We start from the raw sequence: 12,285 nt of genomic DNA on the forward strand, positions 1-12,285 counted from the left end.
CCTTTATTCATTATTTCTCTGTAATGAAAATTCCATTGTCTGTTTGTAGTTCCTGTACAATTGTGCTCCACTGAAGTTTCCACAAAGTGAAGTAAAAGAAAGTTAAAAAAAATTTTTTTTAAATCAAGATAAGAATTCCAAGTTTCTTAGAAAATGGCAGGAGAGCAATAGAAATAGCTTTGTGGCATTTGACAGGCATATCAAGGCAGGAAAAATGAAAACTAATGATACTTCTTTGTAACCTGTTGCTATTATAAGCCTTTCACATGATCACAAGCCATGGCCTCTAAATTCTTTCACAACTTTCGTAGCCTAAGAGATAAGACATGAATTGGTAGCTGGCTGAGGACTTTAGCTGGGAGCCTTGTAGGCAGAATACTCTCCTAACTTCTCCAGAAAGTTTTAGAGGAAGGTATGCATATCATTGAGAGATAAAGACACAGAGAGTTCCTCATGGTAATTTTTCTTCTCTTTTCTCATTCTTAGAACAAAACTGTGAAGTAGGGTTAATATGATGTTCCCACTTTTATAAGACAACAGTAGTAATTCAGGAATCCCCAATATGCTTGTCTATATAAACTTTAAAAACCTAGAAGGGAGGCAGTGTAGCATAGTGAGTGGAAAGAGTGTGGGCTTTGAACTTAGACTGGATTCAAATCCCAGCTCTGTCATGTATTAGTTAAAGGTCTCAGATAAGTCATTTTCCCTCTCTGAGCTTTACCTGTAGCAATGGACCAGGTAATATCTATCATACAGTGGTTTGGGGGAGATTAAATAAGACAGTTAACTAACATGTAAACATGCCTGACAAATAGAAAATGTTCTTTAACGTTACTACCTTTCCTCTTACCCCTTGCCTCTGCACATGTTTGTGCAAAGGCTTTATCAGCAAAGAACATTAAGGTGAAGTTAAGAAAAATTTGTCAAGGACTTGCTGTGGACTTCTAAGCCATGTGGTAGAAACAAAAGAGCTTGAAGATCTTTTCCTTCAGTGAGCCAATAATCTGTACAGGGAGAGAAAAATTGCATAGCAAAAAAGAAAATGTAGGAAATTAGAGAAGAGAAAGATGTTTTTAGACTTGAATAATCAGGAAAGGCTTCATGGAAGATGTAGGAATTGATGGAAATAGAAGCTGCATAGGTATTTAATATGTTGCATAACATTATTTTTATTCCTAAACAGAAATGTTTCTCAAAGCCTGTATAATAGAGAAAATTGACTCTTTTTTGGTCCTCATTCTAGTTAGTTACCTTAAATTTGAGTAATTTAAAATTCAACAAATAGTAGTAAAAATAGCAATATTTTATTTGAATTCTCTCTTCTGTACACTGTATATAAAACTTCCTATTTAATTTTTAAAGGAAAGTATTTAAATTATTCTTAACAACTGAAAAAAATGCAATACCCAGCCTACACAAGCCTCCAGAAAAGATGCTCTTTGTCCTAAAATAGAACAGCCCCACAGAAAAGGCATCAGTAAAACATAGCAAGCATATAGATAGATAGATGGAGTGAACAAAACAAACTAAAGTTGTCTATACACGTAACAGAGAAACATGTATACTAGAGAGACTTTAATGGTAATTTAAGAGTCAGGAAAGATTATATGCCTTTTAAAAATAATTTGGATAGAGAACTCTTAATTATTGTTTATTAAATATTCTTAGAATATAAATATGTATTCATGTATGTTTACATGTATGTGTGTATTCATATACATGTTTGTGTTTTCCTGAAAGGGGTGTTTGTACTCAGGCCCCATGTTACTGTATCATCATGGAATACTGTGCCCATGGACAACTCTATGAGGTTTTGCGAGCTGGCAGGAAGATCACACCTCGATTGCTAGTAGACTGGTCCACCGGGATTGCAAGTGGAATGAATTATTTGCATCTCCATAAAATTATTCATCGTGATCTCAAATCACCTAAGTGAGTTCTGGGGCTAATTTTTCAAACATTTTGTTGTATTGTTTTGAAATATGGCATTTTATTGTACTTCAGTTCAGTTTAAATTAGCACAGTGGGTGTTTCTGTTTGCATGTTTGGGGGGTTGTTGTTAACCTACTTACTTACCTGTATGGCAGATATCCAGGCACCTGACACTAGTTTTCCCTTTTTGTTGCTTTTTAATTGTACAGCTATGAAACAAAATTTATTATTAACTAAAGTATTCACTTTTCATCATCTCAGATAATTGATGTCAGAATTTCCCAGTGTAAGGCATCATTTTTTGTTTTTCTATTGTGTTCCCCTTCAAGAAACAGTTCCTTAAAAACTGAATTTCAGAAATATATAAACTACAACAGGATAAAAATGGATGAATAAGAAACAGAGGCAAAGAGAAAATAAGAAAAACATTAGAACTAAAGCTTGTCCACATAATGTAGGCTGTAATATTCTGTACAGTTGCTAGAGGTGGACTATGCATTTGGCTTTGAGCTTCCTAGAGTCTAAGCAAAGAAAGAAACAAGTAGTTACAATGTTCACAGTGTCCATGAAATAATGTAAATTGGTTATTTAAGAGAAGCAGAGCTGTTTCTAGTCATCTCTGTTTTCATGATTCTTTGCCTACCAATAACTACTTTAAGAGGAATGTTTATTCAGTTCCCCAAGTTGCATGAAGGAAAGAAAGGAACTGATTAAATGGTATAATTCAGTGTAACTCCTATTTTTAAAATTATTTTCATCATTTCTTAACCACATTTTGGTTTAGAGAAGCAGAGAATAATTTTTTTCTAAAAATATATTTGCATAGTGCTTTCATAGTTTACAACATTTAAAAATATCCATTATCACATCTCCTTTGATCTTGGCAAAAAATGTATAAGATAGATGTAACAAGTGTTACTCTTATTTCCCATAAGAAATCTAGAGCTCAGAGCCCAAAGTCATGGAGCTAGGACTTGAACTCAGAACTTTTAAACCAGAGACCACTGCATCCTCTCTCTTCACTTGAAGATGAGGGGTTCACAGTGAATCCTGCCTCTTCTCCATGGAAGATACAAATCTGTCCTTGATTATGAACTTCAAAGCAGCTCTTATTTATCACCATAATTCTCAACAACGTTTATTACAGTTATTAGCTCACTGAACAACCTTCTCCTCACTTTACTTGCAAATAAACTATATTATAGTGTTCATTCCTCCTGTTCACATTTTTAACACAATATGTTGTTTTTTATCATCCACTACATACACATTAAGTACACAAAATACTTGCCAAAGAACTCTTTGACTGGCCTTCTTAACTACCTTGTTCTCCTTGAGAATTAATTTTAGAGGAAGTAGTCAAGGAATTTTAGAACATATAAAATCACTGCTACTCTCTTTAACTCTTGTCATTAAAGATTAGAGTAATAAGTTGGTTATCCAGTAAGTCTTTCCCTCTGTTATCAGCACCACCTCGAACCGCCAGCAGCTTTGGCCTCTTTGGTTTCCAAGCTGACAAGGGGAAGACAAAGACCAATCTGCTGTAAAGAGATTTCATTACCTATGCTAAGTCTTTAGGCTGTGTGACCCCAACTTTATCTCAGAAGACTTCACCGAAGTTCCAGCATCATGTCTTCTCTAGTCTCCTCCCACATCCGTTCCCTCTTGTCATGCCAACAAGTCCCATGAGCAACACAAAAGAGGCAGAAGAGGAAGCTTCTAGTGTTTTTCCATCCAGCAGCTTATCACTTTTTCTGATTTTTTTATTGTATATGATACCATCAATCCTCTAATTATCTCAGATCTCCCCTGATAGTTTAATCCTTTTGCATTTTCATGAAGACTAACACTATTAAATTGAAATTCCTAAATTACACAAATTTTGTATATCAGGTGCAAAACCAGGAGTAAGATATGGATGAAGGTATTCTACCGCAGTTGTGAGCACTGAGCTATTTGCAGGAGAGCCATCTGACACTGGTGGGGAGGGGAGCAAGTGTCAAGTTCCTGGTTCAAATAGAGAGGAGATGGATTGAGAAGTTTTCTGTTTTCTAGCTGCCTTGATTCTGATAGTGTTTGAGTACTAAGCCTTCTTACTGTTAAAAATAGGTCTCTATATCATTAAGCTTCTGAAACCCTAACTGATTATCATTCAAAAGTTCTAAACAGGTTATTTCAAGTGAATCCAGTCTAGTGTGTGAGGATGCTGATACTTTGGATTTGACTGCTACCAGACTGTACTCACTTTAGGGCTAGCAAAAGCAGTCTGAGATCACATCTCAGATCACTGCTGTAACAAGTAAAACATGGCTTGTGTGGAATCTACTTAAGCTTAATTTTACTTCTGCTTTTCCTTATCAACATTAATGGAATCACAGCACACTTATTAGCCTTTTATAGTAATGAATCCCTTGTGTCGTGGTCCCACGCGTGATTTTAATTGGCCATCATTTAAACAGTGTTTTAAAAGAAGTGTTTTTCCTGTTGGGTTGTCTGAGACCGGCAGGGGTGAAAACCAGTATTTATTGAGATGGGTGCTTTACATATCTTACCTCATTTAATTCAAGTGAAAATTCTGTGAGACTGTTGTTACAGACCCATAATCCCTTATCCAAAACCCTTGAAATCAGATGGTTTCAGAAATGTAACATCAGGCATTACCTTATACCCAGCAAAGTCTGGGGCAACACCCTGTAATCAGCCACATACATAAATCTGTAGCAAAACCTTTACAGTTGCATAAAGTGGGATAAATAAATTGAGTTTACCTTAAATATACGAAAAAAAATTTACAAACCATTTTCAGAGATTTTTGAATTGTGGATAAGATACTGTGAGCTGAATTATCTCCATCTTACAGATGAGAAAACTGGCTTAGAAGAATTAAGTAACCTGGCAAAGGTCACACAGTTAGCAAGTGGTGGAGGCAGGATCAAACCAGGTGTAGGCAGTCCACTGTGTTATGCTGCTTCACAAGTATGAATGATGCTGTTTCTGGTGTGTAGCTAAGGCCCCAGTAGTCCTGGAGCTTGCAAGCTGAATTCTGCAAGGTAGGAGGCAGCAAACAAAATCTTCAGTTGCCAGTTAGTTAAGATTTTCATTAGTACTAACGAACTGGGTGTTTTCTTTATTTCTCTTTAAAGTGTTTTAGTGACTCACACAGATGCAGTAAAAATTTCAGATTTTGGAACATCTAAGGAACTCAGTGATAAAAGTACCAAGATGTCCTTTGCTGGTACAGTCGCATGGATGGCGCCAGAGGTGATACGGAATGAACCTGTCTCTGAAAAAGTTGATATATGGTGAGCAGCACCATCTGTGCCAACTAGAAAGCTTCCTGCTTTCACCCTATTAGTGTTTTCCTCTTTCATTTTCTACTTTCCCAAAATACCCTTGAGTGTTACTCACTTCTGGTTGATTTCAGTCTCGTATGATCCGAGGTACTACCCAGCGTGATGATACGTGGTAAGAAGGATTGGGAGAGGATGAATTAGGGTGAATATCCATTCAGTAAATCATCAGTTCTGGGGACCCTCAGAGAATATGCTGAACTTTCTAGAAAAAGTTTACTTTAAATAGCCGTTTACTGGAAAAGTCTTCCTGAAACATATTTTGTAATTCTCACCTTCTTAAATAAAATATATTAGTGTACCTCTTGGTGACTCAGACTGTCATTAGGTATATCAATGATATACTTGGCTGTGATACAGTTATATACTTTAGACCTATTTGAGGTGTACAAGGCTGTTTGCCCTTTTATTAAACAGCTATCATGGGCTATGCTTTTTTTTTTAGTGGGGGAGGGAGCTTTTTAAAAACTTTATCAACTTTTCCTCTGAGGTTATGTATCTCCTGCTATTAACAGTGTATTTCTGTATAGTTGCTTTTCTTCCATTTTTAAAATTGGCTAGTAGTAACTTTAGACTTAAAACCAAAATAACAGCATATATTAAAATTGCATGTAACACCAGAGTAAATAAGATCAAGTAGAAATGTGGGATCACTTGTAATTTGGGTAATTATTGCCAAAGTGTTCTCATTAGAGATTATACCGATGTATGTTCCCAACAGAAATGTGTAAGAGTGTTTTTTCAGTCTCACCAACAGACTGCGTTAAACTTCGGGATTTTTGGCAACCATACAGGTTAGGGAGAGAGATAATCAGGCTTACTTATTTATTTTCAGAGGAGGTACTGGGGGTTGAACCCAGGACCCTGTGTATGCTAAGCATGCACTCTACCACTTGAGCGCATGTTCCCCTCCATACAGGTTAAAAAGTGGTGTCTTAGGTGCAGTTTTAATGTTTATTCCTCTTCTGATAAATAGGGTTGTACATTTTTTCATGTTTATGAATCGTTTGTAATTTCTTATTTGTGAACTATTCTTATCCTTTACTAAGCTTTCTAATCTTTTATTCTTATCAACCTATAATAGTAGTTAATGTCAAGGCAATTAGCCTTTTGTGTATATGAATTACAGATGGTTTTCACATTTTGTTGTTTTGCTTATGGTGGAGTTATTTTTTTTTCTGTGTTAAGTTTTTTTTTAAGCAGTTTATCAGTCTCTCCTTTTATGGCTTCTGGATTTCTTAACTAGAAAATCCTTTACCACTCTAAGATTATTTTTTTAATTCTCAGTGTTCTTTGAGGATTTTTATTATTTCATTTTTCTTTGATGCATTTGGAATTTATCTTGCTGTAAGATGAAGTATAGATTTAATTTTTTCCCCAGTTGTCCCAACAGCAGTTATTTGAATAATCAGTTTTTCCCACTAGTTTGAGATGTCACTTCTGTCATATACTCAATTCCTATATATATTTGGTCTGTTTCTGGATTTCTGTTCCATTCTGTTAGTCTGGCTGTCTATTTATCACCAGTGTTAGTTATTGAAACCTTATTGTATATCTTAATATCTGATAATGTTGGTTACCCCTCATTAATTTTTCTTGCAGAGTTTTCCTGGCCGGTTCTGTTTTCCTTATAGCAGTATTAGAATTTTAAAACTGAGTCTATATTTGATTAAAATTAATGAAGAACTAAAATACAAGTCAGTCTTTCTGAAATGTCTCATGTATATGTTCCTGGTGCTACCGTAGGTCTTTTGGAGTGGTGCTTTGGGAGCTGCTGACAGGAGAGATCCCATACAAAGATGTAGACTCTTCAGCCATTATTTGGGGTGTTGGAAGCAATAGCCTACACCTTCCAGTTCCTTCCACTTGCCCTGATGGATTCAAAATCCTTATGAAGCAGACATGGTGAGAAATATGTTTCAATGTTCTCTTTTACCTTTTTCCTCAGAACCATGTTTAAAACTTCTCTATCCATATTTAAAACTTCAGGGAAATCTCTAATGTATATTTGGAGTGAATAGCCTTACTTTGTGTAGAGTCTAGGAGCCTTGGAATTTGAGAACCTTGGATTCCAATACTAGCTCTGCTCTTTTCCATCTGTGTAATTTTGGGCATGTTGCTCAAGTATCAGTTTTCTCATCTGTAAAATGGGGATACCACCTACTAAAAGTTGCTGTCTTATAAGTAGTTAAAAATTATAAGGAAGGCATTTGGTATGATATCTGGAAGCAGTAAGCTAAATTATAAATTATAAATATTATAAATTATAGCTATCATTACTTCACCAGTCCTAAGGGATCATTATTATCAAACAGGTCACTGATCCTAGAGATTTCCAGTTCATCATCAGAGGTACCTCATACTTACAGTTTCCTTTTGCTCTTCAGTACATCAAAACTGCCTGAGATATAGCCACACATGGAGTCAAAAATGTGTTTTATAAAGTAGAATAAAATCTTTATCCTCCCAGACACAACTTCTAAAGTGCACGAGCTATTTTTTTTTACTCTTAGGCAGAGTAAACCTCGCAACCGACCTTCTTTTCGGCAGACACTCATGCATTTAGACATCGCGTCTGCAGATGTACTTGCCACCCCACAGGAAACTTACTTCAAGTCGCAGGTAAGTCTGGAAACTCTTCCAGGTGCTACTGAACAGACAGACAGGAAACTCTCAGTGAGAAGGAATAACTCCTGGAAGAGGGTATTCTGATTCTTATAACAATTATGTAACTATTCATTGTGAAGCAATAATGACACCTCACACATACAACATTTTGGAGGTTTTTAAGCACTTGGAATATATTATTCTCTTACATGAAAATAACATGTATCAAAATGTCATCTTCATAGTGGGTTCTGGTGAAATTGTTGAAGAGAAGAGGAAAAGAGGATATGAAAACTGTAGTGGAAAAGCAGGATGGAGGTTCCTTAGAAAACTAAGTAGAGTTATCACATGATCCAGCCATCCTACTTCTGGGCACGTATCCAGAGAAAACTCTCATTTGAAAAGATACATGTACCCCAGTGTTCATAGCAGCACTATTTGCAATAGCCAAGACTTGGAAGCAATCTAAATGGCCATCAACAGATGACTGGATAAAGAAGTTGTGCAGCACTATTTGCAATAGCCAAGACTTGGAAGCAATCTAAATGGCCATCAACAGATGACTGGATAAAGAAGTTGTGATATACATATATACATACTAAACACACACACACACACACACACACACACACACACACACACACACACACACACACACTGGTATACTAGTTAGCCATAAAAAACCATGAAATAATGCCATTTGTAGCAACATGGATGGACCTAGAGATTATCATACTAAGTGAAGTCAGACAGGCAGAGAAAGACAAATATCACATGATATCACTTTTATGTGGAATCTAAAAACTTATTTACAAAACAGAAACAGACTCGCAGACTTAGAAGGCAAACTTGTGGTTACCAAAGGGGAAAGTGGGGGAGAGGGGAGGGATAAATCAGAAGTTTGGAATTGGCAGCTGCAAGCTACTATGTATAAAATAAACAACAAAGTCCTACTGTGTAGTGCAGGGAATTATATTCAATATCTTGTAAGAAACTATAGTGGAAAAGAATTTTTTAAAAAAAGAAAACTGTAATGTACATACATTTGAATTAGAATTACTGCTGACCTTCAGGAAAATACTGCTTTCCTTAAAGTTAGAAAAGCTAAAGTACAAAGGAAGGAAGTTAAATACCAAAGAGAGCTCATGACAGAATTAGACCCAGAGAGAACTTTTTCTCTCACTTTGAGTTGCCTAGTAGCACCAAATGAAATAGAATTTAATGTACGTTAGCCTTTACTGTGTTACCATCCCAAAATTTATGGCTTAAAACAATAAGCTGTCGTTTAGCTCACAATTCTGTGGGTTGGTAGTTTGTTCTGGGTGATTCTTCAGCTGGCTTTGACTGGGCTCACTCACGTCTGCAGTCAGTTGCCAGGTTGACTCAGAGGCTAGCTGGTTCCAGATGGCCTTATTCACAAATCCAGCTATTGGCTGGCTCTTAGCTAGGGCACCTCGATTCTCCTCCACGCGGCCTCTTACCCTTCAGCAGGCTAACTTGGGCTTGTCCATGTGGCCTTCTCAGGGTAGCATGCAGCAAGAGAGCAGGCCCCAGTGCACAGGTGATTTTCTAGCCTGTGCGTGCATCATGCCTGCTAAGGTCTCATTGGCCAGTGCAACTCACAGGCTAGCCCAGATTGAGAAACAGACTTTACCTCTTGACAAGAGAATCTGCCACCACACATTATAAGGCAATTGGTGCGTTGGGGATAAATTTGTGACTATTAAATAAAAATGCTGTAAATGGCATAAGGATTGATGCTCTAACCACTATCAATATTGGATAGGGAGTTGTGGGGGATCAGTATACATTAGGTCCTTACCCTAATCAGACCCAGGCAATGGCAAAAGAAGTAAAAATAGGATGAAACTATGGCTTTGGAAATAAATATGATGATTGTTAATTATACCTTTATGCTTGTAGAACTTAACCATAGTATTACCCAATTTCTTCTTATATGGCTTTGTCTTACTTTCCAAAATGAATTTTCACAAGACAAATTCTATCTCTTCATTGACTTCCAGTAGGTTCATTCTTAGAGAAGACATTTTATTACCAATTAGTGTCTCGGTTTACTCCTAATAGCCCCCCATCGCTAATGGGTGATGAGTTTACCTACCAGAAAAGTATGCCTTGGAAGCAAACTGGACTGGGCGGGGCATCATCCCAGGGAGTTAAACAAGTCCTCCAATGTGCTTTATTACCTGGCCCATCCAGAGTACATGGAGTACGTGCTTCTCTGGTGTTTTATAAACAGAGACACTCCACTCATCAGACAGCAGAGAATATCTTAATTAAAGCACAGGGATTTTTGCAGTTTCTAAGGAATGATAAATCAGAGACTTTTACCCTGTTGCCCGAAGTTCTAACACGCTCTCTACAACCCACAAACTTAGCTCTCCCCACTGTGTGTCTTTAAATAGCCTGGCTTGCCCCTGTAGTTTTTTGGGTTTTCTGAGGAATTATTATATAAGTAAAGTGTTCGATCTTAGAGAAAATAAGAGGCTAACTTCATGACATTTCCTATGTTCTTTCATATGTACTCAGGTAAATTAATTCCCTTAGAACTGTTAAAACTATTGCCTATCCATACAAGTACATGTAGGTATTGGTTACTGGATAAGAAATCTTTGAGATATTTTCTTCTATCAGATTCAGAAAAAGACTTAGACCCTTTTGTGAAATGAAAGAGAATAACAGTGAGTACTCTCCAGGAATGTTTTCAAACTTTACAATATGGTTACATTCACAGCTTTGCTTCCTTTACAATAAAACTGTATGTACCACAACTTTGAAAAGCAGTCTTTAGTGAGAGTATTAAGTCACAAGCCATTGAGAGTATAACTGTATATACTTGGAAAACATCAAATTCTAAACAGATTTTAGTTGAATGCTTCCACAGTATCACTTCTCGGCCAGTGCCACACTTTCTGAGTACCCACCATATGCACAGCACTGTGTAGTACAACTAAGGACCCACAGTTGGTATCCTCATGTGTACAAACTCACTTTTATTAATGCATGCAGCATTAACATTGAACTCAGAAAAGGTTCTCTTAGAGCAAAAATATGAAAAGGAGAGGAAGGGGAGGGGGAAGAATGGAAGGGAAGAACTTCGTGCATTGGACTCTTTCAGTATTCATAAATTCCTCCACGTTTTTCTCCCAGCATGAAATTTTACCTCTCCTTAAATAGCTCAAAATCTGCTACCTTTGCTAGTTCTAGAATTTTTCAGTTATTTACAGACTGATTTGTCTCTGGCTCATGGTAATAGAGTATTTATAAACTAACGAGGGACACACTGGAAAAGTAACAGATTTGAACCTAAGCCCCTGTCCTGTGGTCTTGGAATAAGTCACTGAATTTCCCGAAACCTCAGCTTACACATCTAAACAATGAAGAGAATCATGTCTTCTCTTCTTTGTGCAATTTTGGTGAGGATCAAATAAAATAAAAATAAAAATAAAAATGCAAGTGCATTGTGAACTGTAAAGAACTGTTTGATTGTAAGATGTTATTATTCACCTCCCACAAAGCTATCAAAATTAAGCCTCCTTTGGGTTATTACACTCTGGATGCTTTTTCTGATGAACTCCTGAGATGGATAAGATGGCAGCTAGGGAACGCCTATTAATTGTGTTTTGACTTTATCCTCTCCCAGTGGGCAAGAACTGATTGTTTAGGACATAGTTTTGCTTTTTGATAGCATTCTTGTACCTGTGGTTTCGCATCCTGCCCACTCACAAAATCCTCTCTGCATCAGCCGTCAATCAATGGTTGTCAGCTGCTGGTTGTCAGCTGCTGGTCGCCACCTTCCCCCAGAACTGTCAGTCAAGAGAGCTGCCAAGAGCCCAGCTGACTCCATCCTGAGAGAAGATGCTTCATCTGTTTCTCATCCGCAGCATATATAGAACAGATGAACAAAGCAACCAATTTCAGCACAATATTAGATTCTGCCAAAGCTATTTCTTCATTCCTAGACAATAACCCGTTTCTCCAAGTAGGCAATTATTGCTCCTGGTTTTCAATTCCATTTGATATAAGTCTTTAAAAAACATTTTAGCCTGGACCCAGATCCCAGCAGCTAGGTGGTCATGTGCCCTGCTTCTGAGCTCCTCCACAACCCTCTGCCCTTGTCCCATTCTGGTTTCCTTTTGAGTACCACTGGGACCACCCAGAAACTCAGAGGCTGGCAGTTGCAAAGACACATAGTTCACTATAGGGATAGACTCTTCTCCCTAAAGAGTAATGTCATCATGAACAAGTAGGCGCTAGGCCCAGGCTGGGCCCTGATGTGGGGAGGCAGTGAAGAGGACTCATGTGCCAATCAGGAGTTGGCCTTGTCAACCTCTAGGGCCTCTCTGGCCAGAACCTGTGATTTCCCACTACTTGGCCC

The 12,285-nt window shown here is 37.4% G+C and overlaps 1 protein-coding gene across 3 annotated transcripts in view; it reads left to right on the forward strand.

The window, feature by feature from the left end:
* MAP3K13 (mitogen-activated protein kinase kinase kinase 13) overlaps window positions 1-12,285 on the forward strand; it is a 152,795-nt gene that overhangs the window by 119,712 nt on the left and 20,798 nt on the right. For all 3 annotated transcript variants that reach the window (XM_064493468.1, XM_010976167.3, XM_031452664.2), the window contains 4 exons: window positions 1,741-1,932; window positions 5,076-5,234; window positions 7,029-7,187; window positions 7,796-7,904. In XM_064493468.1, the coding sequence (XP_064349538.1) occupies window positions 1,741-1,932; window positions 5,076-5,234; window positions 7,029-7,187; window positions 7,796-7,904 (619 nt within the window). The remainder of the gene's footprint in view (window positions 1-1,740; window positions 1,933-5,075; window positions 5,235-7,028; window positions 7,188-7,795; window positions 7,905-12,285) is intronic.

This window comes from Camelus dromedarius, chromosome 2, assembly GCF_036321535.1.
Source record: "Camelus dromedarius isolate mCamDro1 chromosome 2, mCamDro1.pat, whole genome shotgun sequence".
In the NCBI taxonomy this organism is placed as follows: Eukaryota; Metazoa; Chordata; class Mammalia; order Artiodactyla; family Camelidae; genus Camelus; species Camelus dromedarius.